The sequence below is a fragment of the Enoplosus armatus genome, chromosome 2, assembly GCF_043641665.1.
Source record: "Enoplosus armatus isolate fEnoArm2 chromosome 2, fEnoArm2.hap1, whole genome shotgun sequence".
Lineage (NCBI taxonomy): Eukaryota > Metazoa > Chordata > Actinopteri > Centrarchiformes > Enoplosidae > Enoplosus > Enoplosus armatus.
The window spans coordinates 17,943,443-17,969,631 of NC_092181.1; the positions used below are offsets into that span (position 1 = coordinate 17,943,443).

The window sequence follows — 26,189 nt, forward strand, 5'->3', positions numbered from 1 at the left end:
TTGGAACCCAGTGGTCATGCACACAGACTGAGAGCCCGTATCAGTGCTCTCGGTACCAAAGTTATATATTTGGTGTCAAAGTATTAATAAGAACATTTGCCACTGGATGCCCAAGTGTGTGAATGTATGTCAGCATATGTCAAGGAGTGAAAAGAGTTTGCCATATATACTCTGCATGCCTTTTGATTTTAGTTAATTAAGCACCTAGCCCTCACAGCAACTGCGCTCCATGGAAACCAAGCAAAGAAGCAGACTGACGTCAGCCAAAGGCCTTCGAATGTGCCGTCTGACAAAAGAAAGAGGACAGGGCTGCTATAGTTAAGGTCACAGTGTTCAAGCTACTGTCTGGTTTGACTGACATCTGTACTGAAGAGTTATTAACTGCAAGCTGAAGCTTGTTGTTTCAATACTTTACATTACGTGCAAAACAGGGACTGTCAATAACTGGAAGTGGAGGAGTGGTACGAATTTTGGCTAATTGGTAATATTGAAAGCAAATCAATTAAATTCCTACTGTTAAAGACATATGAGGTTAAAATACCCTGGGTCTCCACTGTACTGACTAACGTTCGTAAAACATATTGAGTATTGGAAAGAAACAGTTGTCATGGTGGGATTTCATCTACTGGCAATTAGAGCAATCTAACTAATTCAAGATTATACTATCCAAGATATAAAATGTGCACGCATTGAAAAAATACAGATGCAGACTGATGTGCATTTACTGTACATGTAAGTATTGTAACGTGGAGAAACCAACAGTTGAATTAATACATTTTATGTTTACACATATTTTGTTCACTGCCTTCTTTCTTAGTGAGTCAGCTGTAATGTTAAGTCAAATGTAGTTGTAGTCACAGCTGTTTTACATTACGTTATTAAGGTCAACAGTTACCTGTCTGTTTTATTCGTGAAATATTGGGATGATTCTTTCATCCACAGCAACTCATAAGTAGTGATAGAAATATCACCAATTACAAGCCCCCAGTGTGAAAAAGCGCCAGGGTCCGAGCCACAAAAGCCCAAATTAAAAAGTAAGGTGGAGGTAATCTACTGCATTGCAAGCAGAGATTGTAGATATATGCTTAAATTCAATAATGAATTTGCTTACATCAATGGAGGTAACACACCAACATCACCAAAAAAGTAGAGTATGACAAAAAATATTTAAACCATTTATTGTTTTTAACAAAACAAAACATCACAGTCAATGTTGTATTCCCTGCCAGTCAAACCATGGGCTGTGTATACAAAATATGGCTGCTTTTAGAAGCAGTATTTTCATAAATGTTGAGCCACACTGTGTTGATCTTTTTTTTTTTTGAAGGACTGCTAACAATTAAATATCAAAATGACCTATAATTAAGACAGAGAATTGAGGACGAATGATTAAAGAGAAATGGCACAATAAAAAATAATGGCCCTCATTTGTCAAGTGAATGCACAACTTGATAAGAGCTGTTTATAAACATCATCACACATATAGTGTGTTAGCATGAACCCTCCCTCAGAGGTGGACCAGAAGTTTCCTGCATATTAAAGAAAAATACTGTAATTGCCTGCCTTGATTTTCCATATTAAAACACTGCAGTTGTAAGCAATTAATTGGGTGTCTGCGAGGGATATGAGTTCATTAAGTGTTTCTTAAATGCATCTTAAATATATAACTGAAACACTAGACAGCGCTTGGCTTCACATACACATGCACTAACACTTGTTTGAAACTGCCCTTCAGAGAGCAACGGTGTGAAATCTGTTATTTTAATTAAAGGTTAAATGTGGAATTGTGATCATAAATGCCTATTTTTCAGCTGGATTTTGCAATTACAGTTTTTCAATGGCTAGTAGAGCTCCATCAACCAAACAAGACATAATACTTTATCTTAACACCTGATCATGTTGTTGTTTCAATCACATCCAGATAAATGAAGGCCAATATCTTAGAAAACATGAGATGAAATCTACAGTATCAGTACTGTTCAGCCATCATTAATACTGTCAGGGCTGACCAGCCAGTGAACGGGTGGCTTCCTTGGCCCCTGCCAGTGCTGTCATTGTACTGTTCCCAGATATACCCTGTTTCAACATACTGTCTATAAACATTATTGATAATGTTAGTCCTGAGTTCCTCATAAAGAGCAGCTGCCTTCTCTTGGTATGGCCCTTCTGTGTTGCTATAGTGGTGCAGGGCTCTGACTGCCAAGTAGTTGATGTTAATCCATATCGGCCCCCTCCAGTAGGGGGCATCGTGTTCTGTGTTTCGCTTCATATACATTGGATCGGCCTTAGAGAGTGAACGCAGGCCGTAGGGTGTCCACAGCTTATTGGAGTCTCTCATGTCACGGAAGATATGTTCTAGTTTGGGTGAGTCCGGTGTAAGAATGTGTAGTAAGAAAGGGAACAAGCTAACATAACCCAAAGCATTCACATACTGCAGCTTGGGGGCCCGGCGGACTGACCGCACAAGGCGTGCCACAGGGAACTGGTGGCGAGGTTGCCCGGGAGGCACGTATACCTTCTCCTGCTGCAAGGACACAGCCTGGGTGTGGTTGCCAAAGTCACTGAAAGCTTGAAGTTGTTCTGACCAGTGGAGCTCATTCAGCTGGTTGTTGTCCCTGAGCACTTGGTGGGAGAGTTCATAGTCCTGATGGGGCTCGCCCAGAAGTCGGGCTATACTTGCCATGATGCCTGAGGCCAAGGCCATCCAGCAGTGTAAATCCACATGGCGCTCATCTGCTGATGGATGTGAGGCCCGAGGGTAGTCATCCAGCCCAGAAGTCAAGGTCTTGGGATTAAGGAAAAGATTAGTGTCCTTGTCACGTCCGCGCCAGCGGTAAGAGTTTGGTAGGGGCCCCGTCTGTGTGGTGTTGTACCATTCAAACCAGGTTTTCAGTCTGGGGAAAAGCCGTTGGAGAAAAGGCAAAGTCGGTTGAGATTCCACCTTCTCTGGATTTGAAGAAAGCTGTTCAATAAGTTCCTGGAGAGCTAAGAAAAGAGTAGGTGGGTTGGCATTCTCGTTACGCTGAACTACAAACTCAGCTGGGACTTTACTGCGAGCCTCATCTCCCAGGATCTGCTCACGGGGGATCCAGCCCTCCATATTGATCAGGTCTATCCAGTGGGCAATAGCCTCCCTTGTCACTTGAGGATCCCACTTGCTCAGCAGCAGCTGGTGAAAGCCCTCATCCCAAAGGAATCCTCTAGGAAAGAAAGAGCGTGACGGTACAGCAGTGAATAAAGCACCTTCGGGGTACAGGAGCGGGTATTCATTGTAGACTGACTGTACCACTGACTGGCCATAGAAGTAGCCCATTCCACCCAACATGTTGCTGAGCGCTGCCTTGCCAAACTTTATATGTGCCTGACTAAAACCTTTTTTCTCAAGCCCGAACGTCTTCTCAAACTTTGCATCAAACTCAGCTTTCCTCTTCTCCAGCTCCTGAGTCATGATGGAGCCCACCAGTTGGTTGGGACGGTTATGGAAGCTCCCAGACTCAAACAGAACTTCAATCTGGAATGGCGTCTGGAAGGTCACCTGGTGAACCACAAAATCGCTGTCTTTCCTTGTGTCAGCTGGTTTCTGTTGGTTTTGATGGTGGGGGGGCTTGTAGGTGTCTACAGCTATGTAATGCCTCTTTTCGCCAGAAGGAGAGCTGTAGACAAACCTTCGGTTCAGACTGTGCTTCACAATGTCAGTCAGCTTCTCCAAACCAGGAGAGACAGTCTGAAGATAGTTGTAACTGAAAAGGCAAGAAACTTCAGTGTTAACTGCCCTGTTTTCAATATTTATGAAATCAAAACAGTCACACAAACCTTTAAAGTAGTTTATAGTCAGTCACTGACCAACAAGTGATCTCAACTGCACTAGCTATGTTTGTGAAACCTTAACTGTGTCATAACCTTGAGCAAGGTGTAAGCCTTTGCAGCCTCATACTGGTGACTCAGATGTTAAGCCACAGGTCACAGTAAAATCAAACTTTAAGCTCCCACTTACACTTTATCATCCATCTTCCTACAATAAATCATAATTCAAACAATTCTTATCATTTCTATCAGTGCATACTGTACCTTTCTATTTTGCTATGCTGGTCTTCTGTGGCCCTGATGAAAGTGTGAAATACTGGTGCTCCCTGTGAGTGCTGCTAGCAGACAGTCCTGATCCACTCGATACAAAAAATACTGACTGTTCTTTCTGAAGGTGGATAAACACCTTTACTAATGAAATGACAGCTGTTTCAGATAAAGACTAGAGTCTTTATGGAAAGGGTCCGCTTTTCTTTGGCTTTTCAAACGTTATATATAGTATATGTATATCCTGCTATAATATACATCACAATGTTCAGAAAACTTTCACAAGAAGGAACCTAATTCTTCCAATGTGTTTTTGGATTAACACATTGATGAAACAAAGGCTGGAAATCCTGCTTTTGCTGCCATCTAGTGGTTGGATTTCCTTTTTACCCCAGTGGTAAGGCAGGGTCACGCTACAGTACAACATGACATTACTGCAGAGTATCGTCCAAAGACCACACATCTGAAGCTGGGAATGAAGAGAGGTGCGACAGAAAGTGTACGAGTTGCGAGTACTGCTTTTCTTCTATAAAAGATCTGGTGATTCATCACACTTTAAATGACGCATTCTTTATGCACGGATCATTTACTCATATTCAGTTTAAATAGCCACTGTTCATCGCTGCAATATGATGATGTCTTCTCACCTTTCTATGGAGGTTTATCTACATATGGCTCATTTACCCTGACCGATTGATAATTAAATTATTTGTATTGTTACTGCAAAACATTAGTATATATGTATGGTCAATTGTCTTTGCTGCATATCCTGATAAAACTGAGCACTGTCATTCTACAGTATGTTGTCCATAATCACTATTTTGAAACTGCTGCTGACCATTCACTCCTGTATTCATGCGTTTACCTGGCATATTTAGCGCTGGATAATTCCCCAGTAACTGGCTTTCGGAAGGTGATCTTAAAGTTTCCGAGCTCTTCTGAGAAACCAGTGATGGATGCAAGGCGGTTTCTCTCCTCAATGTGAGCTTCCAGTGTGCCCTGTGTGTCTGCTGCTGCGTAAATCATCAGGGAAATGACTGGTGCCTGAGGGGCAGAGCTCTGGTGGGTAAAAACAAAACAAAAATCAGCAGCAAACTTAAAACAGAAACTGTTGCTTGGTAATTGCTTGGTAAACTTTATATAAATGGTAAAACCTAATTGGGTCATGTGAGGGAACATCTGCACATCTGGCTGAGTAACAGTCAGTACTCACATGCTGTTTGGCAGTGATCCTCCAGGTCCAGTCTCCTCCGTGATCCCCTCCCATCCTCTTGACAAACTCTGTAGTTAGTGTGAAATCGTTGTCTCGGATTTCCTGAACGCCAAAGGTGATCCCATCATGCATCAGCCAGCCATAGCCTTGCAAGCGATCCCCTTGCTCACACGTGTGCCTCAGGTTTACATCCATGTCAGAAAACTGACGCATCCACATCATGCCTGGGGAGATGTAACAATCACAGTAAATACATTTGGTTGTACAGCACAAAGGATGCACAAATATATTATTTGGAAAATAATATCTAACAGTTTCACATAACAGGTAAGTCCTGAAACTCACTGGCTACATGCACCATGTTACCAGCCAACTGTGTTTTGAGAACAGCAGTGCTTAATTATCTGTTACTCAACATTGGAAAATGTAGTGCACTTTCAGCTGTCAACTAATTAACAATATTGGTCATCCAAATTGGCTGACAGGGTAAACAGTCCTAGCAACTGTGGCCAGAATTTACTTGAATTTGACAAGTGCCTGGGCTTGTTTCCCACCCTGTCCCTGATCTAGTGCAATTAAACATTGAAGATTTGATTAATGCAACAAAGCAAATATTTTGCAAAAGCAAAGAAAACAATTAAATATTAAAGGGAAAATCCACCCTAAAACAGAATTTACATTGAGGTATTCCAATGACTTGAGACATGTTTTAGTGTGATTTTGACAGTAAAGACATTATCTACAAATCCCCTTTTATCTCTCCTTAAGTAGCTTCTAGGTTGTAAAAATCATCTTATTCCACACACTGTCTGACAGTATTTTGTATCAGTTTATTCTAATTAATTGAAGCTATATGATGTTTACATATATATATATATATATATATATATATATATATATATATATATATATATATATATATATTCAAACCCAAGAGTCCGTGTTTTTATGGCTGCACCATTTCATTAAAAAAAAGAAATGTTCTAGATGTATTATGCTTCATTGTATATAGATTTTCCCAGCCTGATATATGTTGTATCTTTAGAAACTTTAGGTTATCTGCTAGAATTTGAAATACAACTCAATATGCACAGAATCAGCGGAGCTAAAGACAAATGCAAAATAGTGACATATTATCATTTTGTCTACTGTATATCAAGTTAATCTGTCATATACTGTATATTGTGATATTTGATTCTGTCTGTATCATGCAGCATGACCCACATCCCCACCATGGGGCCTGTGACAGTGACCCAAGTGGTGTGTGTCCATTATTCACTGCCTATGACTCTACATGACATCATCGCTAATCTTGGTGGTCTCAGCCTCTCAGTGGCTCATATGAAAGAGATTCACAAATTTTCCCTTCAACTGATCCGCCACAAATGTACTTAGCAGCTTCAGCTCGACTCTGGAGATGTCTGCCTACCTGTCACAATCGACCTGGGACTCCTATTTTTCATGCCAAAGTAGACTTGAGGCCTGTATGAGCCCCAGAACCTCTGCGGGGAAACCTTGGCACTGCTGCTATTGGCATCCAGGACTTTGGGTGACGGGTGCAGGGTCACCACCCGTTTAGCCAGGCTGGACCGCATGTAGAGGGCATAAAAGAACCAGATCAGGCTGAATATGCAAAGGCCAATGGAGATGTTGATGAAGACTTTGCCAATATCAACTTTCTTTTTCTTCTCTTTGCGGTGAAATGCAGAGGGCTTCTCATCTTTCCTTGGAGGGGGAGCAGCTTCACCAGTCACCACCCTCTTCCTCTGCCTGCCCATCCTGCCCTTCTGAAGCTGGAGACAAAAGGAGGAAGGAAGATATTTGATTAACTAATTGACTAATTATGTGTGTAGCAGTGTCAAGGAAACAAGGGTGACTGAAGGTCTGTTTCAAACAGTGCTTTCTTATGCACTTATCAAGCAACTTTTTTATAGAACTGTTTTATAAACAGTTTTGGTTATGTGTACCCAAGAAACTGGTAACTGAGTATTGTCTCTGATGTTTCTCCTTTTTTGAATAAAGAAAAAATCCTTATCTGAATAAACTGTACAAGGATAGAGGGTGTTGTCAGCTGCGCACATTGTAAAGCACTTTGAGGCAAATTTTCTCATTTGTGCTTTTGGCCTATGTAAACAAATAATACTTACATAAATAGAACTGACTTGAAATTGACTTGACTTTCTTGTGAGCTGGCTGGTTGTGTGGTAGCCTGACTTTAACTGTGAGACTACAGGATTGAATAAAGATTCACAGTACAACAAAATTCTCACTGATTTACAGTTAAACAAACAAGCAAACAAAAGGTGAAGCCAGGGTGTAGGCTATGCAATTCTAACAAAAAGGAAGAGATCTAACAAAAACACCAATAGGCATACAGGTATTACATGCAGTCTAACACAACAGACCTGCAATAAACCCTTATCTCCATGAAGGCTTTTGTTTTAGAGGGATGTTGATTCAACTTCATGGCCATTTTGGAGGCTACAGTTTGTGTGGGGCTGTTCAGTTGTATTGCAATATACTAAGAGAATATTTCAATATTTAGTCTACCAACATTTATATAAATGGGGTGGACAAAATATGATTGAATCAACACCTCTACAAAATAACTTCAACAAAATCTGAACATTGTAACTTTCATGATGATAGTATTTATTGCAGTACTGTTATATGAGACACCATTAGTTTTAGCTAATGTTGTGTACATAAACTCACAAAGGAGTGTGTTTTTTCATCAACCAGAGCAGCGGAAAATGCTATTAGTACAGGAGTATATACAGTTAAGAATCTGGCCATAATTATAAGAACTTCTCAGATAAAAACCGTCTTTACCACTCCTGATGTGAGTCTTGTAGGAGCTTCCTGTAACCTACGTTAAGTTCACCTCATTTAAGGCTAAAAAAAAGCGGTCTAGCTAGGTTAACCTCGCATGCTGGACAGAGGCAGAAAAAGCGTTATTACGGCGCCGACCATTTTATAAATGAAACTCGGCTTCTATACAAAGTGTCACCAATTTAACAAGCGACCACCAACACCTGTTTAACCCAGAACACATACAGTTAGTACCTCGCCACTACGCCCCAGTAAGGCAATGCAACGTTGCCTGCAGGCTGCACGCTACTCGCTAGTAGTATCGCAATGCTAACGTTAGTTTCAGCGAAACCGACCGGCTGTCACAATAAAATACGGCTTTAATTAGTCCACAGCTGATAAAATACGGGGTCAATTCGTAGATCTAGCTTAATGTTCATTCAGCAAATGGTTACCGACCTGTCAAAATACCAGAGTCTCAGCCGCTCATTATCCGTTGCTAGCTTACTAGCCACTTCCTGGTTACTACTCGTTCCCACTGACGTGTACTCCGCTCCTTAGTGGATGTGTGTGATGTCATCAATTACCTCGTTGCCTGCTCATCATACTGCTAACTAAAATAAATATAATAAATATCATACTACTATCATAAGTAAAAAGAAAAAAAGTATGACATCGTAGAGGGAAATATGTCGTTTTATTGAAATATATAATATGAACTTCCGGTGTAGAGGGAGTGTGTTGTGAACAGTTTTCTGATGAATCAATAGTACAAAGATGACTGTAGAAATACAAAACATTATTACAACATTATAGCCTCAATTTGGCTATAGGCAGCTACATGCATGAATGAGTGTGTCCTGTGAATGACACAACCAATTTCTGAATATGAACCATTTAACATCATTTCCCTCTACCAGTTATTTACACTGTAGGTATAACAAATGTGTGCTATGAGGACACATAGCCAGGTATCTTAGATGTACTGTAAATGGACTCAAGAGTTAGAGCCTTGGGACAAAACAAAACAAAAAATCCAATCTTTGGCCTTAAACTGCTTCTCAGTTACAGGTTTAAGTTAACATTTTCACACCTGCTCTGACCACGAGTCATAGAGAAAGACTGGGAATGAGACACACACCGACAAGAGAAGGAATAAGTGAAAGGCAAGGTTGAAATATACATTAAGGATCACAACTGATGCTGGGTCAACAAATGTGATCGATGTACATCTCGACTACGCTTGCCCAGTCACTTACTCCTGGTTACTCTTTCAGCAATACTGCTGGCACGAACAAACAAACAAAAAAATACAGAAACTTCATTTTGTTGCTTTTTTTAATGAATGAAATATATTTCTTAGTCACATCTTCAACTTTGGTCAACATGTAAAACTATTACAGACAGTGGCAGAAAAGTCTGAATATGCTTAACATATCGTCTTCCGAGAAAAGCTGGGATGGCCATTGCACAGACATAAACAGATGTTTAAACACAATTTCCAGATTAATTCCGCTCTCTACAGAAGGTCTGGCTTCATGTTATGGGTTACCTGTCCAGAATTCATTGCTGACTGTGAGCTGTAGATTCATTAATTGCAAGCAAAGTCAGGGGGCTCAAAATATTACCATTCAACTTTTTTTTTTTTTTTTTTAACAAACATTAACCCCAATGTATTCAAAAAGGGCTTCCAAAGTATATTTGCCCTAATGCAAGTTTCAAATAAACACCCAAACAGTGCCAAAACACTTCTTGCTTTGACTGCTGTGCTTTACAAAGTGAACATTTGGCCTCAGAGGCCAGGAAGCAAAGAGAAGAAAAAAAAACCTGTTTACAAAGGATCAATAGAACCATTTGAACCAGAAGGTACAAAGCATGTTGTCCTTAAAATAATTTCAAATCATTTGAGGCAGAAAATAAAAAGGTTTAGATCCTTGTTGTTGAGCTAAATTACTAAGTGCTCACTGTCTGTACAGTATGCTCTGTCTTTTAAGTGCTTTTCTTCATTTATAGCGCATTACATGAAGAAGAAAAAAATACAAACATGGCAACAGGTGAAGCAAAGCAAGAGACAAAAACAGCCCACTTCATCTCCCACAATCCCCGGTCTGTCCACCTGTGTTTCTGCCACTCTGACTTGAATTATTCTTGAGAAACAGGTACAAAGACTGAGGCAAGATGGGCACATCAACCCCAGAAATAAAGAATATTCTTACAAAAACGGTGATCAACAAGATGAAGGGAACTGAACGTTCGGGTCACTGTTCAGTCTACTTTCACCGAACGTCAACGCTGGTTTGTGTGATGACAACATTATCAAGAGAGGAACAAGGAAACTTTAGACTGCCAACATTCCCGGTTTCAGGGGAAACATGCTGGAGTGGAAACAGGGTGTAAGAACCTGTAGACAACCCCTCCTCCTCCTCTTCCTCTTGAGGATTAGTTCTTGACCACTCCTCCATCTCCTTCGCTTACAAAACGCTTCCGCCCTCTAGTGGAGGAAACAGAGTTTGAGAGACAGGTGAGTGTAATTTTAGTATGAACTATACAATACTAAAAGGTTAAGGCTATTTTATGAAAAACATTTTTCTTATCATCAACAAATCCTGTGAAAATAATAAAACCAAAAATTAATTCATCGTCATAACAAGTACTCTGTGCCATAGAGCTCCATTGTTGTCCAAAAACTATTAAAAACACATCAGTGAGCCACGCTGTTGCACTGGGAGACATTATTCTTCATTACCACGAACATTATTTTGAGTCAATACCACAGACACCTCCTGCTGCAGTCAATACTTGCTAGAGCCCAAAAATGTGTATTAATCCGTGGCTGAAAATAGTCCCCAAAATGCACTATTTACCCCTGTTTAAGTAATGCTTGCTAAAAACTAGAGTTCCCAGCTGTTTCAGGAAATTACTGAACCTTTATTTAAAAACTCACTAACATATTGTTGGTTTTGGTCTTTTCATGTGATTTGTTGACAATATGAAAAACATCAAACACCAGACATTAGGAATGATTTAATCATGATATAAAAAGAAAAACAAATGTTTTAAGTGCTAATTATTGGCCAACTAACCTGGAGGGACAGGCATCCCTCAGCTGTTTGGTGATGACAGACTCCTGGTAGCAGAGGTCCACAAAGGTCTCCATGATAGAGTGGGCATGTGGCACATCAAGGTTGATCTCAGGGAGCTCGTCATAGACACGCTGGAAACCCTACATGGAAAACGTACATCGTATTAAAATGGATAGTATAATTATAAGGTTAAACAAATTTTCATTTAAAATGCACATTTTGTTAAAATCTTGTAACTTGGCTAAAAACTAGAACATAAAAAAAAAAGAAAAAGGCACTGACTCTATTCATCTGATCCACAGTGATGAGGCCTGTTTTCCAGAAGGACTGCAGCAGCTTTATGATCATATGACTGGCGGTGTCTCCTTTCGACTCCAGCACCATCACTATAGCCTGAAAAATAACGATCACATAACATAATATGTGTAAGAAAGTGTGCTGCCATCATCTCATGCCTATCCTCTAATAATAAAGTCATAGATCAGTAGAATCAATAAGTGATTGTGTGACCAAAAATGAATGACCTTTTCAGAGACATGTAAGCTGCATATTTCACCACATGGTGGCAGTGTTTGCCATGTGACATTATTTTATACAGAGAGGAGAAGGTGGGTGAATACTTTGAACAAACAGCACTCGGTTAAGTAAAAGTACACTGTGTACACAACTGAAACCAAAACAAATAAAAACCCAATCGGACATTTGGCAACCGATTCATCATCAGCTGTTTTTATTTACAAAAGGAGATGTCTTTACTTAAATTAGAACCATCGCAAATGTTCGCACGTATTCAGCAACAGAGTGGCATAACAATCACTGAGCAATTACATGCGGAGGATAGACAGTTCCATGTTACACAATGTGCTTTGCCATTTTGGATTGATTGATTTGGACTGAGCTCTGTTAATACATGTGGTGCAAATGAGAGAGCATCTCTGCCAGACACACGCTGTCCTTGGCAGAAAACAGAAATGACCAGTTTTCCTCTGCAGTTCACTTGACTGGGCAGCATGAAGAGACGATTAATAGGTTCACTGTGCTGATTTTAACTTACATCTTATTGTCATAATGTGGGGAGAACATGGAGAAATCTGACTACATTTGACTTTATCTCTGCAAATATAATTTATTCTTAAGACTTTTTATCCAGTGTCATGCTTACAGTGTTTTATTTTGCTCGATGTGTTCGAATCTGTGAGCTTTTGTTTGTTTGCTTTCTTGGTGAATATGTGGAAAAGTATGTGTTATGTGCAGGTTGTTTTATAAAAGAGAATAAAACCAAACCAAACCAAGACACAATAACATCAAGTCTTTAATACCTCATAGACCAGCTCATGGTGGAAGTGTGGGACTTCCAGATCCCGCAGACAGTGCTCCGCCTCCGACACGTCTCCTGATATCAGGTACTCCTTGAGCAGGAGGTTCATCTGGAACAAAGAGACAGACAATTAAACATTAGCTTTTGCGTTTGTTTGTTTCGATTTGATTTTGGTGCACAAACTACATCAAACACAGCTGGAATGAAATAAGACTTTTCTGGTGAGGACACAACAGGATGGACAGGCCGACGTCAAATCTATCTTCCTTTCTGTTAAAAAGAGAAAATCATAGTGACAGAGTGATGATTACGGTTATATTATGGACTATTAATGGAATATTACTGTGGAAATGTAAATTATGCTGAATTGCCCATGTTTAAGAACAGGTTATTTTCCACCCCTTTGTTCCCCAGCCTTTATCTATGACAAACCTCTCTTTGTTCCAACAGACTCTGGATATTGAGAATTTACAGTAGTTGTAAAGCCATAATACGTTTGTATTCACAGGGATGAATTCACAGGACAGAATATTGACAGGATGAGCTGAACAGAGAGCTCAATAACACCTGACAGCACCTGTCTCTGAAAAGTATTTCATCAAGCCACTATATATAAAAAGGGATTTACTCCAGCAATAACCCGACTTCCTTGGGGAAATAAGACTTGGCATACATGTCTTGTGTACCCGACAACCCGAAGTCAGTAAGAAAAGCAACATTTCTTCCAGTTTGACGGCGTCTTCAAATCTTTCTGTCTCACCTCTCAGTGATTGGTTAGTTTTGCTGGTTTATGCCACTCTCATTGCCGAGCTGCACACGCATCAACCACTTTGCTTAACATTTATTTATGGAACAATTAGTCATGCCGCTTGAGATTTGAGAGGAGCGTGATTGACGCAACAAGTTCAAAACCCTCAAAGCTAAACCAACACTTGTGAGTCAACTCTGGGTCTAATGCAATGAGCTGGGGGAATGTGTGGTCATCTGAACATCAAAAAAAAAAAAAAATAACACAAGGGGATGTAATGTGGACAGAAAGCACGGTGACAAAGGAGAGGACGAAGAAATTAGAGGAGGCTGCAAGTGAGAGCACAAGAACGGAGTGAATCAGAAAGAAAGCGAGAGCAGCGAGTGAAAGAGGCCTTGTGCCTCCTGCAGCCCAGTGTGTCCCCCCCCTGAGGCTGCACACAACCAGGCAGGAAATCAAAACTGGACAGGAGGGCCAGAGGCTCTGAGGGCTACTGAGGCTTACACAATGCTACATGACTGAGAACACACTGCCAGACCACTCTACCATTTCTTAACATGCACAAAATCCCTTAAAATGTTGCAGAATTTCCAATTTGCAAAAGATGTGCACTTGAAACTCCCACACCATCCACACCCACATTAGCACAAAATTCCAGAAAATCCAGATCACGGAACAATAATTGTAAACAAAGACAAAGCCGAGAGCACGTGGGGTGCAAGTGTGTGCGTGAACAGCGCACGCGTGTGTGTGTGTGTGTGTGTGTGTGTGTGTATTTCAGTTAAAGGCTAGGGTGTGTATCTGTGTCGGCCCATCCTGTGCCCTCATTTTTTTCAATTCCGACTTCTCAAGGGAGGAAAGTGCTCTGCTGACACAGCAACATAACAGAGGGCTGGCCTGTGGCTCTCTACCCAGCATGCATTTCTGCCTTCTGTTTACATTACATAATGTCAATAAAGAAGTAGAGATTGTCAATCCAAACACTCACATCAGGTGTTAAGGATTACTTATGAAATCATTTTGCATATGGAAACGACCAAAGGGACAGCTTATTGTTTTTAAATTGTGCAATATTCCAGCTGTTTGGCCTGAGCTTACCTCTTTGATGAGATGCTTGACAGGTCTCAGGCCTCCACCCACACCCCACACATTATCTAGACGCACCATCTCCCTCTTCATGGTCAGCAGCACTGCAGCTCGGTCTAAAGCCACTCTGGAAAAAAAAAAAACCCACGACCAAAATATAATTGTTTTTGCACAGAAATTGGCATACAGTATGCACATTAAGTCTAGTTTGTTTGAAAAGCAGGACTAGAGTGAGTATGGAAGTCCAAAATGACCACGATAACACAACAACACGAATGTTTTATTCTATTTAAACATTATCTGATAAAATCACTGTACTACAGGAGAGGAGTAGAAGCTCAATACAGAGGAGGAAAGTCAAAGATTGTTTCGGTTGCATCTGTAATCAGCTTTTTGTTTATCTTAACTTGACAAATTCACCTTAAAGAACCCTAAAAAGGCATATCTGCATTTTACATTTTTGCCCGTCTTGGCTCACCTGGCATGCTCACAGTCCACTTTGCCCTTGTAACAGTCCAGGAAAGACATGGGGAGGATGTGGTCCGCTATGGCTCTGGCTATAAACTGGCCTAACATCTGAGAGACATTAGGCAAAACAGCTTTACAACAGGATGCATCCACACATCCCGTATCTCTTTTCCTTTTTCTATTTCAGTCCAATGTGAACAGCAAAGGCAAAATGTAGATGAAGAGAGATGAAGAGATGTACTTGAAGAGCATGTTTTGATCCCCACAACTAACGGGGCATCTTTTCAAAATTACAGAATGCTTTCGACCCAACTGCTCCCAAAATGTGAAGCGCCCTTCAAGCTAGTTAAGGAAGTCACTTGGTGTTAAGAGCTTAAGCGGTGTGTGTACGAGTCAGTGCCTCATGAGGTTTGTCTGCGCACCTCCATGAAAAAACAAAAGAATTGAACGCATGTTCTGTCATATTTCATCTTTTAGTGTGTTAAGAACTGTAGTCTGCCCACTTATGAACTCCTTATGCACACAACACAAATTCACATAAACAGAGATCTGTGGCTCTTACTGCTATTTTTCTCTCTGCATATATAAAGGTCTACCTGTGGGGCCTCCGGTGTGTCCAGTATGAGGTCTGGCAGTTCTGTGAGGATCTTGTCGAAGGCTCGGGCCATGTCACTTTGTGACAGCAGCTTGCCCGACAGATCAGACAGCAGGCGGGAGGTCAGCTCTCTGTGGCTGGCCTTGCCTTCGAGGGACAGGGACACGGCCAGGGAGGAGAACTCGTACTTATGTGGGCCCAGGTTGAGCCCCTTCAGCAACATCTGACGGGAGGGAGGACAAATAAGAACATTAAAACATAGCTCTTGTGTCAATTGCTCAATTCTGTAAACTGTATATAATATATGGAGTTTACAGAACTATACAGTCTCTAATCAGTACTGTTACTGATCTAAAGATCTGTGCATACAGGTTCTCCATTACGTGGTTCATCCATCCACTGATACATTCTCTAAACGCACTCATTCCTGGCCAGCGTGAGTGAAGGGAAGAGGAAACGCTTTCATTTGAAATCATTTACCTGGACCTCTTTTGTGTCTCCATGTTCAAAGTACTCCTGTACAATCGGGTTGACCATTTTTTCCAGTTCCTTCTCATCTACCTCGGGCACAACTGTTGCATAAACCGTGTCCCCCTGTGCAACAACAAAGACATTATCAGTCAAAAAAAAACAAAAAACATACGCACAACAAAGTGGATGCAGAATAATTATCAATTCAGTTTTTCAATTTGCTATATAATCTTATATTCCTCTAATCACTACAACCTGACTGAATGATCACTATCAATTAGAGCTGTCAGTTATCAAATAATCAAAAACACCATCATGGTTTAAAATTCATGTGCAATCCAGGTCTGAAAAGTTACAGCATGGCACAATAATTTGAGATTTCTCTGCAGTGTTTCAACGCTTTCATTAGTGAATGCCAAGAATGTCAGTCAAAACCGGTCCAACTAACTCTTCAGGTGAGGTTTTGTTTGACCTGGAGAACAATAGGAGGCGTTGAGAAAATCATCGTAGCACAGATTGAATAGACTGTGTACCTACAAAACTATAACAAAGAGAATAACTACTTTGGCTTTTTAAAAAGAGAGGAGCTGCCTCCCATTTTAATGTCCTGTAGGATTTAGAGCATAAAACAATAATTACTAAATTGTCTCCTTTGAAGCCCAAGTTCATATAACAGGAAAACAAACATCAGTATAAAGACGGATTGTAGCCAAGCGGTGATTCACTTCCCTGTTTTCTGTTCGTGTTGCATGAAGGGATTGTTGAAAACCAAAACAATCATTTATGGCCAAGTACAGGCAAAAGAATTAACCAGTGTTCAACATTTCTGCAATTTTTTGTCTCAACATGGAAGCCAACAATACTTTAGCCAACATCATTTCCCCCAAGGACAGGATGACCTGTACTGTTCAGAAAACCTTTATCAGGTAATCACCCAAGTCTGATTCAAAGGGCACAGTCTGCACATGCCCAGTGGATTTCCCCGTTAACACACTGACATCTTTCCAATACGCTCCTACAACATTCAAGGCCAAATCACACAGGCTTTTCTGAGCCGATTCCCAAACAGTTATCAACTTCTTTCTGACAGAAGCTCCACTTCCCACTCTGCATTCAGTCAGTGTGACCATAACGGGAGACAAACTTGGCCTTCTGCATCACACAGAGCATTCGCTTGATAACAGAGTTAAAGATTGAAAATTCTGTTTGATTGTGATGGGACACGGCCATCTGGATGAAACAATCACGTGAGTAGTAGCGTTTTAAATGAGCTTTGGCCAAATCATGTGGACTTTTTGATATAAAACAGTCTAGCTTTTCCCAATAGATTAATAATCCAGTAGATGTTACAAAAAAGGTTCTTTGATCATTTGCCATCCAAGATATTCATCATAACAAAGCAAAACACTGTAAGTCATTAATGATGCAAGAGTGCATGCGTTTGTTGTCTGCACATGGACAATCATTATCTTGTTCACAGAGCAAAGCCTCTTTTATATTCAGTGTTTTTCAGCAGCAGTCCTTCAACATCAGCACGTTTGTTTGACACAAGAAATAAAAAAGGCGTCATCCAGTGCGCCACAGCTTTGATCAGTGGGCCTCTTTGGAACAAAAAAGCTGCTCCACACAACTGGTCCGGCCAACAACAACTGTGATAAACTAACCTGCTGGTGATGCTTTTTCATCAGTGGCAACAACAGTTCGGAGTGTGCGTGAACAGACTGCTGATGCTCGGGGTAATGCAGACATTTTGAAAATAAAGGATCAACTTCCACAGTGCAAAAGAAAGGCAACATCTCATTTTACTATAGGAGTTGAAACAATTGATCGATTAGTTGTTCGACAGAAAATTAATCAAAACCCACAGATATTTGACATTTTTACCCAAGGAATGACTCCATGAAAATGTCAAATATCTGTGGGTTTTGGTCGGTGAGTTGGACAAAACAAGTAATTTGAGGACTCACCTTGAAAAAAAAACAAAAAACGAATTTAAAACAAAATGAAAGTTAATCAATTCAATCAGAAAATAACTGGCAGATTAATCAATATTGAAAAATAATTGCAGGTTGTAGCCCGTCTTTAAATGATTGTCAAAATGTACACACTTTCTTACACTATGGAAAAATATTTCACATGGTCGCTAGTAGTTTTTATTAAGTTGTAATGTATGTTTATAATTGATAAAACTGAAGCTCCAGGAGAAAAAAGTATTACAGTTCACATCCTGTCTTTGTTGCATGTAACTTCCTATCATCTTTCTACTGCCATCTGTCTAACAAAAGACATACAAAGCCCAAAAATCCCAATCAACCCAAGGCCTCATGTTTCTTTGTGAGAGTTCAGTCCAAACTCTTTCAGATAAATACGCATACTCATCGCTGAACAGACCAAAATCCAAACAAAGACAAGTTTGCTGTTCTCACTTACCTGAGCAGATTCATCGTAGTTGGGGTCCCGCACATCAGGCTCCTCATCTTCATAAACCATCCCAGCAGCCCCCCAAACTCCTTTACCACCTGCCCCACCTGGAGACAACCAGACAAACCACAAAGGCGCGTTCACCATTATAATCAAGTGCAAACGCCAATCACCACAAACACATTTGGTGCAGCTAATAAAAAGCAGGTCAGAGTCCAGGAATATGCTAACAAATGTTTCTACTAGTGCAGTCTGGTAGTTGAGGTCGGCTGTTTATTTACACCAAAACCCTGTTTATTGGTGTTAACTGGTCGCCAAGACAAGAGGAAGCCCATGTCTTAAGTCCTCCTCTGCAAAGCCGAACTTTCTCAAGCTACAGAAAATGTTCCTCACCACCTCAAAGCAGCAGCTGAGCACAGCGCCTGTAGCTGTTCTCCTTTCTCTGTTAATGTAAAAAGGTCTGTGGCAGCTTCTAAAATAACAAACAAAAAAAAGCAGAACGCTGCATACACCAGTGTAGCTCAAATGTACCTTTTTTTGGCAGGCCTCGGCCTTTGCCCGTCCTGGATTTGCGGTCGTTGGTGTTGACTTTTCCCTTTGGACTGTTTGGGTCACTTCCTGCCAAATCCCCCGACTCAGAGAAGGACTCGCTGGTGGAGTTGCGGGACGAGGACTTGCGCAGGCGACGCTTGGCTTTGGCTTTCAGCCGCGCCTCGTGGAGTGCTTTCTCCTGAGGCGTCCAGTTACCGTTCACCTCCGCTTCATTCAGCCCGTCTTCGTCGCCACTGTAGGGACGGTTAGCCTCTGCTAGGTTGTTGTCGAAAGAGAACATCCCTGTGGGCAGAAAATCACAGTGGGAGATGGCCATTAATGATGGGATTTTGCCAAAATGACACAATAACAAATATTGCAACGGATTTTTTTTGTAATTGTATAAAAACACTGGAGACATTATTGGACAGTCAAGTACACTATATGGCTAAAGTTTGAGTTTGAGGAAGACCCTTTCCTCCTTCAACAAGACAATGCAAGGTCCATAAAAAATGTTTTTTTGGTGTAAAAGAACCTGACTGGCCGGCACATAGCCCTGACCTCAACCCCATCCAACACCAGCCAGAGCTTATCGCCCAACATCAGTGTTGGACCTCACTAACGCTCTTGTGGCTGAATGGGAGCAAGTTCTCTTATGAATGGCTTCTCACAAGCGTGTTCCCAGAAACATATTAAGAATGTAAACCACGCAAAAAGGAAACACTAATGGAATATTTAGTCGTAATATATGAATCTCTATTTGACATTAGTTCATTTGTGTCCAAAAATATATAATCCTAATAATAATAATAATAATAATAATAATAATAAGGATTTGACATGCACCAAAAGTGAGACATATTTATGGTTAACTTGCATTTATCTGCACTGCAAACGCAACAGATTATCTTGCTCGCATTCAGCACGCTGCCGGAAGCCGGCTCGGGGCGTGAAGACTATGCTTTCTGACCGCGTGTGTCTTGTCACATCAAGCCAAAGGTCACATAACACCCAAAACATAACCCAAGAAGGTGGCAGCACACATTCGCACATACTTTCTTGTGACACTCACCAGCTGTGTCAGTAGGCTTAAAGGTGGGTCAAACTGTCAAGTGAGCTAATATACTATTCTTCTGTGGGTGTAAAAAACATACGACATATGTTTCTTCTAGGTGTAGAGACAGAGACAACAACAAGTGGGACTGGAGTGCTCCTGAAGGCATGGGGGGGGGGGGGGGGGGGGTGCAAAGGGGAACACATGTTGGAGAAATGCTGACAACTTTTTTTTTTATTCATCTGTCTTCTCGCGATCTGTCCGCAGCAGCTAGAGTGGACCTGACTACATATGGCATGGTTGGGTCCATGACCGGTCACATGACAGGGCTGTAGAAGAGAAGGTAAGCAGGAGGAGGAGGAATGCCTGAGGGTGTAATGAATACTTACGGGCCCCAAATGGCAGTTTGAGGAGTTAAGGCCTATAGATTACAGGACATGTAGAAAACACACAGAGGGAGGAGGGAGGGGGGGGGGGGGGGGTGTCCAAGGCTCAGATGAAACTAACAACCTAAAAAGCAGCAGCAGCCTGCATTCTGTAAAAATAGAAAATGGTTACAAGTAGAGTAATTATCATACTTCTAGCGCAGGAAAAAACAATTAACTTGCAACCAACTTTAACAAGGTATTCAAAAGATCTCAAATGTTTTGACTTTGGCAGAGTTTGGTCAGCTCAGGAGGGTCAACAACAAATGAAAGGAAGCACCTTTAAGCAAAGCAGGACACCTCCCTGGATTAACATGTTGCAGTAAGAGCAGCACCACACCCTTGGCCTTGGAAATCTGTAAACAGCCGACCATGTGTCACCTCCTCCTCCTCCTCCTTCCCTCATGTAGACCACAGGGGCTGCCAATGCAGTAAATTGGTAACTAACCAATGGTAGTGTGCCAAATACATGACCGGCCAATTGCAACACAGCAGAAAATGGGAAGGCAGAAAAAAGTCGGTGACGTTTGCCAAGAAAAGAGTTGCGAAACAAGCATAAGAAAATGCAACTGCAACTGCAAAAGAAGTTGTTGTTTTAAGGTTAACTATACAAAAAGGTATGTGTCACTGTCACAGTCCCATAAAGCTGCGGCAACAAACTCACTCTGTTGTCTTTAATCAGAGGAGAACAAGATGAATACAAAACACTGTCATGATGGTTGTCAGAACCGCCCCCACAGTTAACCAGTTTTGAAACACACGGCCAGATGCAGGCCAGCAGAGGACCTCTGTCCTACATGCTGTGTGGGAGCTTTCCACAGCCAGCCAGCCTGAGCAGCAGTGTTGAGGCGTTTCGTTTTAGGTATCCATACAGTAGCAGTGTTTATGAATGAGAGGGACGTCAGTGGAGAAGAGTTCTCACATTCCTCCCATGGGACAGACCTAGTTTTCACGACTGTAAATGTAATCGTAGGTATGCAGCATTGTGAATTTTTGGGAGAATCTGTCAAATGCAGCAACATTTTTATTGTCCCAATCCGCTCAAAAATGCTTATTTGTACTTCACTTGAATGTGCAAAATGATGTACGTGTAAAGTTTGACACTAGAAGGCGTTTTCACATTTATCTGCTGATAAATTCTGTTTTTTTCAATGAGGAACAATAAGTAGATGTAATTTTAATACATTTTAACTAGGTAATCCAACTTTTTTGTGGCAAAACCATATCAGACACTGTTAATATTCAAAGCAAAGTATCTTTACGTTTCTTATAACATGTCTGGAGGGGATCTTTAAAGACAGCAACACATTACTATGCATGACACAGATTTGTTTTGCATGTCTTCTGTCAAAAGCGTCAACTGACTCAAAGTGGTATGATTTAGATTCAGTCAAAACTTCGTGCCAAGTTTTATAATCCCTGAGCATCTTAAGAAATATAGTGCACCGAACCCATGACTGCCAGCAACTTTAACACTATATTAACTCTTGAAGACACTTGGGTGTAAATTGTTTATAGTTGGAAGGTAGCAGTGGGTTATTGGTCTGTTTGGACGCTCAAAAAGGTTGCACACAAGGACTGAGACAGAAGCAGTACATTAAGGACAACTTTTTGTTGTTTTAATACTTGCTTGCTATGCCTTTGTATACTTTATTCCTATCATCTACTAAAAGATCTTTCTCTGTCAACCCACACGCAGAAAAACATGAGTAAAAAACAGACTGCACAACGACATCGGGGACAAAAAAAAGAAAACAGCCCAACTGCACATGGTCCTGTGGTGATATTCTATCAGAGGAGAAAAGGGTGTGGATGTCCTAGAGGTTCAACTGTCATTTTATTTAATGAAAGGAGACTCAGAATTTGACTTGAAAACATGCTGCAGACACACATCGTCTAAACTTGTGTGCATATGCTGACTTGTGTTTAAATATACAACAGTAACAGCGGACGCTGAGGAACTGGCCGCACTCACTCCACAAATAAAAGCACAAGTGTTGCCACATGTGAAACAATGTTATGTCTCTTGTTTTATTAATGCAGAGAGAGAAAGATGAACAAACAACTTAATTTAATGGAGACGTGTGCAATTTTGCTGACTGTGCTTCGTGAGTCACACACTGTAACAGCTGCAGAGCAACAACACAGATAAAGTGCATACGAAAGATTAGAGCTACTCAGATAAACAAGGAGTCTGATAACATGTCTTTTTTTTTTTTTTAATAATCAGCCAATCGCCTTCACTGATGCACTGTAAAGCACTACTTTGCACGGGTGGTGTGTGCAGTTTCCAAACAGAAGAACTTAATGCAAATGGACAGTGTGTGCAAACGTGTTTCCATGAATGTATGCGGGGGGAGGAGGGTTAACAAAAGAAGAGAGGGCAAGACCGTAACATAATGTGTACTCAGCAGGCCACGAAGAGATCTGGCTTGACATTTATGGCACTGGGTTTCTTCCATGCTGCTTTAAACGCATGTATTTATCCAAGGAGTTATGTAAATGTTCTCACAGGTTTTAAATCTGCACTCATAGGGCACTCATCGCAGCACAGACCTGCACTGTGTTACTCAAAAAACTCACACATTACTTTAAAAGTCACTCAGTCCAATGACATCTGATGAATCATGTCAAATTTTCACAACTAATTTCTGTCATTTAGTAAGTAAAAATACATCCCTAAAAACACATTCCACAACACGTTGAGCTGTGTTTTACAGGATTTTGCTTTTAAGTATAGATCATAGTCACCTGGAAAAAGCTGCATCGTGGCAAAACATCATAACTAGCACAAGATACTGTATGCCAGAACTGTATGTACCAACCGGTCAGGTGTTTTGTTACGTTAATAGATATCATAACCCTTTATAATATAATAGAATAACCCTGACATGCAAGCAAACTCCACCCTCTGATTAAGGGCGAAAGGTGCAGCATAAAAGCTCAGAACAAGCTGGTAACTGGACCTTGAGTTGAGATTATTTTGTCGAAGTACTATTTCCAAGGTCAAAAACTCAACGCTCAACAAACATGATGGTTTTAGACGTAAAAAAAAACCATGCAAGTTTTACATATTTCCCATACTGTTGTGTGAGCTCAGTGTCCAGACTGACCCACGAAGTATCGAGGAGTTGTTTTCCAGCACAGACAATAGAGTCTTTGACAGTGTGTGTGTGTGTGTGTGTGTGTGTGTGTGTGGGACCACCTCATCAACAGTGGCTCCTCAATCAAGCGTGGCTGACCTTCCTTGAGGAAAAAACGGCCAGTCATGTTCATGCAGAAACGGTCATCTATGCACTGAGGCACCTGCTGCTTTGACACAATGACAACCATAACATACCAGTAACACACCATGTGGTGTCTCACATGCACTGAATTACCTCTGTGTATCCTCAGTTGTATGTGTGTTTTTAAGGCAAACGCAAATCAAAGTATTTATGTCTGAGGTTAAATGCTTACTACACACATGCAAGCAGTATCAGTTTGATACATTATAATTGGGTTACAGTGCTAACTATACATTTCTACTACTTATATAACCTTTAGATACACAACAACGCAGAGATTATGTAAGGCTTTCCTATTGGCTCTTATAGTAGGCTAGGCTATACGTGTCAACGTCATCGCCAGGCTGAGAGAGGAAAGCAGGGAACCCAGTGTGCCATGAGCTCAGATATCAGCCAAAAAAAGCCACCGCGCGACGATTGAAGTCATTACTCGAACATCGTACGCATTAAAAACGCGTGCATGGTAGAGAAATGATAAGTTAAACATCAGAGCTGCCCGGATTGTTCGAGTTGAATGTAAATTACATTCTGTTTTTGCATCTCCCGACGACGAAACAGACATCCGCTGTGCACTGCAAGCATTTGCTTATCAAAAAAAAATATACATTTCGTGCAGGAAATGTAACAATATCTGCACTGCGTCTCGGTCTAAAGAACGGTTAAAATACCCAGGCTGGCTCACAACATGTTGACACACAAGTAGGTGATTGAGGAACCATAACATCCTGCATATGTGCGTTCAAGAAAAAAACATGAGGAAGCAAAACAGCTAAATCTTATTTATGCATGTACTCGGTTCATACCGAAAGTGATCGGCAAAGACACGTCTCTCTCTGTGCATAAAAATGCACCCAGCAGCTGTGCTAGTGTGTGCAAACAACGACTTGTCAAAGCGGAAGTAAGCAGTATGGCCTCGTCCAATCAGAAACGTGAAAGGGTTAAATGTAAGCGCAGTCAACAACAAACACATGAAAGATCGTAAAAAAACTAAAAAAAATACAAATAGAGTTCGGTTCTAGTTGCAGCGTTTTAAGTGCAAAGCTGCGTTCGCGTGTGCAGTGATTGTTGCACCAGTGCTCGGTGTGTGTGTGTGTGTGTGTGTGTGTGTGTGTGCGTGTGTCTGGTTTTAACGGAGCACATGGTAGAGCATGGCTACCATTGCAGCCCATCCCATGCAGGGACAATGGATCAGGGGGAGCACGCCAGCAGGCCCAGCGGCAGCTCCGTGAGACGCTGCACCGATACACGCCACATAAAGCGAGGCTGAATTCATGCACTCACCGTCGGCTTGTGGAGCGCTGGACCACGTATCCACTTCGGTCGCCATGGCGCTCACCAAATGCTCGATTAAAAATCCTCACGGTGCGCTCCCGCTGTCGAGCAAGCTGCAACAAACCCCCCAAATAACTGCAAGCCAAACGTCTGCAGAACAAGCAGTTTAGTGTAAAACAGTCTTTTGACAAATGGCACGCGATGGAGGGGGAAAAACTGGAGTCCTGACCTTTTTTTCCGTGCTGCACGGTATCAGCTGAAGAGAACAGGGGGGAAAAGAAGAAATTGAATCACAAAGAGACCAGAAATGCTACAGAATGGAGGAGTGAAATGCAAAGGTTTCGCACTCTCCTCAGCGTTTACGGCTGGGAAGAGTAAAATAACAAAACTGAGGGGGAAAGAAGGCAGGTTAACTAGCCGGAGAGCATTTCAGACAAACAGCCTGCAAGATAAACAAAGTCTGTTTTTAACTTTGAAGGAGCGATCCGAGCTGGGTCACGTGGGTGAAACGCGGCTGGGGAGTGGTCAGTACAGGGGGTGGGTGCTGGTCCAGTCTGACCAATCACAGATCCGGAAAAACAAAAACTATCTACTGTAATATCTAGACCGCGCTACATAAAAAATAAAGTACAAACAAGTAACCCGAAATTAAGGTCACGTGTCATGAAATCAGGTTTAGTCTTTGCAGCATTTTATTTATTTATTTATTTAATTTTCTGTTTAAATATATCATTATTGTAGTTGTTCATGTTTATGAGGTATTTTGATTATATTCACTTATTCCTTTTGTTCAAGCTGTGATGCGGTTGTTTGTATATAAAGATTTTACTAATAAAGATGCATTATATCAAATTGTATCAAGTGCAGTTTTAATCAATTGATGCCAGTTTAAAGACCCCAAACAAAACTTTTAATTGAAGTCATACCAAGCACTATAATGCTTTTTTTGGTGGGGATTGCTGCAAAAGCAGTGGCTGCTGGATGAATGAAAAACTGTTGGTGGTGTTACAGATGTTTGGGTGTTCACCTCAATCAATATTTCTGGGCACAGTGGACCTGTCTGCTCTGGTTTGTTTAATGGTCTTACTCACACACCTTTGTGAACTTTATTTTATTTAACAATAAATAATATCTGCCTCATTTCCTGTCATCAGACAGTAGTGACCGTCTGTCATCTAATGAAGGCAGACATGACCCAAAAATACTTGAGAGGGTTAAAATATTAGAATAAGAAATATTTTTTTGTTTAATTTTATGGGAGGCATAAAGGTAAACTTGCTGTGCATGAGATGAACTGATAATCCACATTCACACCACCAGATGGTGCTGAAAACA

General features: G+C 41.1%; 2 protein-coding genes across 3 annotated transcripts; both read right to left on the reverse strand.

The window, feature by feature from the left end:
- Positions 1-1,969: 1,969 nt before the first annotated feature.
- Positions 1,970-7,071, reverse strand: mogs (mannosyl-oligosaccharide glucosidase). The gene is made up of 4 exons (XM_070925861.1): positions 6,714-7,071; positions 5,285-5,508; positions 4,937-5,130; positions 1,970-3,740 (listed from the first exon to the last, which is right to left on the reverse strand). The coding sequence occupies exons 1-4, from the start codon at positions 7,060-7,062 to the stop codon at positions 1,970-1,972; spliced, it is 2,538 nt and encodes an 845-aa protein (XP_070781962.1). The 5' UTR covers positions 7,063-7,071.
- A 2,344-nt stretch (positions 7,072-9,415) lies between these two features.
- Positions 9,416-25,302, reverse strand: pdcd4a (programmed cell death 4a). Of its 2 annotated transcripts, none has more exons than XM_070920005.1 (12): positions 25,084-25,302; positions 24,864-24,967; positions 18,817-19,119; positions 18,295-18,392; positions 15,874-15,987; positions 15,395-15,616; positions 14,809-14,906; positions 14,343-14,457; positions 12,498-12,605; positions 11,461-11,571; positions 11,179-11,318; positions 9,416-10,586 (listed from the first exon to the last, which is right to left on the reverse strand). In XM_070920005.1, exons 2-12 carry the CDS (start codon positions 24,907-24,909, stop codon positions 10,535-10,537), a joined length of 1,407 nt encoding a protein of 468 aa, XP_070776106.1. In that variant the 5' UTR covers positions 24,910-24,967; positions 25,084-25,302; the 3' UTR covers positions 9,416-10,534. The 2 variants fall into 2 exon arrangements, with proteins under 2 accessions (XP_070776106.1, XP_070776097.1); XM_070919996.1 differs by having other exon boundaries at positions 24,864-25,004.
- Between the last annotated feature and the right edge of the window lie 887 nt (positions 25,303-26,189).

Coding starts and splice junctions, on each gene's coding strand:
- mogs (XM_070925861.1), bottom strand. CDS start 7,062: ATGGGCAGGCAGAGGAAGAGGGTGGTGACTGGTGAAGCTGCTCCCCCT. Junction 5,509..6,713: donor TCCCAGGTCGATTGTGACAG/GTAGGCAGACAT, acceptor ACATCTCCCCAG/GCATGATGTGGATGCGTCAG. Junction 5,131..5,284: donor GGATCACTGCCAAACAGCAT/GTGAGTACTGAC, acceptor TTTACCCACCAG/AGCTCTGCCCCTCAGGCACC.
- pdcd4a (XM_070920005.1), bottom strand. CDS start 24,909: ATGGCGACCGAAGTGGATACGTGGTCCAGCGCTCCACAAGCCGACG. Junction 19,120..24,863: donor CAGCGCTCCACAAGCCGACG/GTGAGTGCATGA, acceptor TTCTGCCCACAG/GGATGTTCTCTTTCGACAAC. Junction 14,907..15,394: donor ACACACCGGAGGCCCCACAG/GTAGACCTTTAT, acceptor AATGTCTCTCAG/ATGTTAGGCCAGTTTATAGC.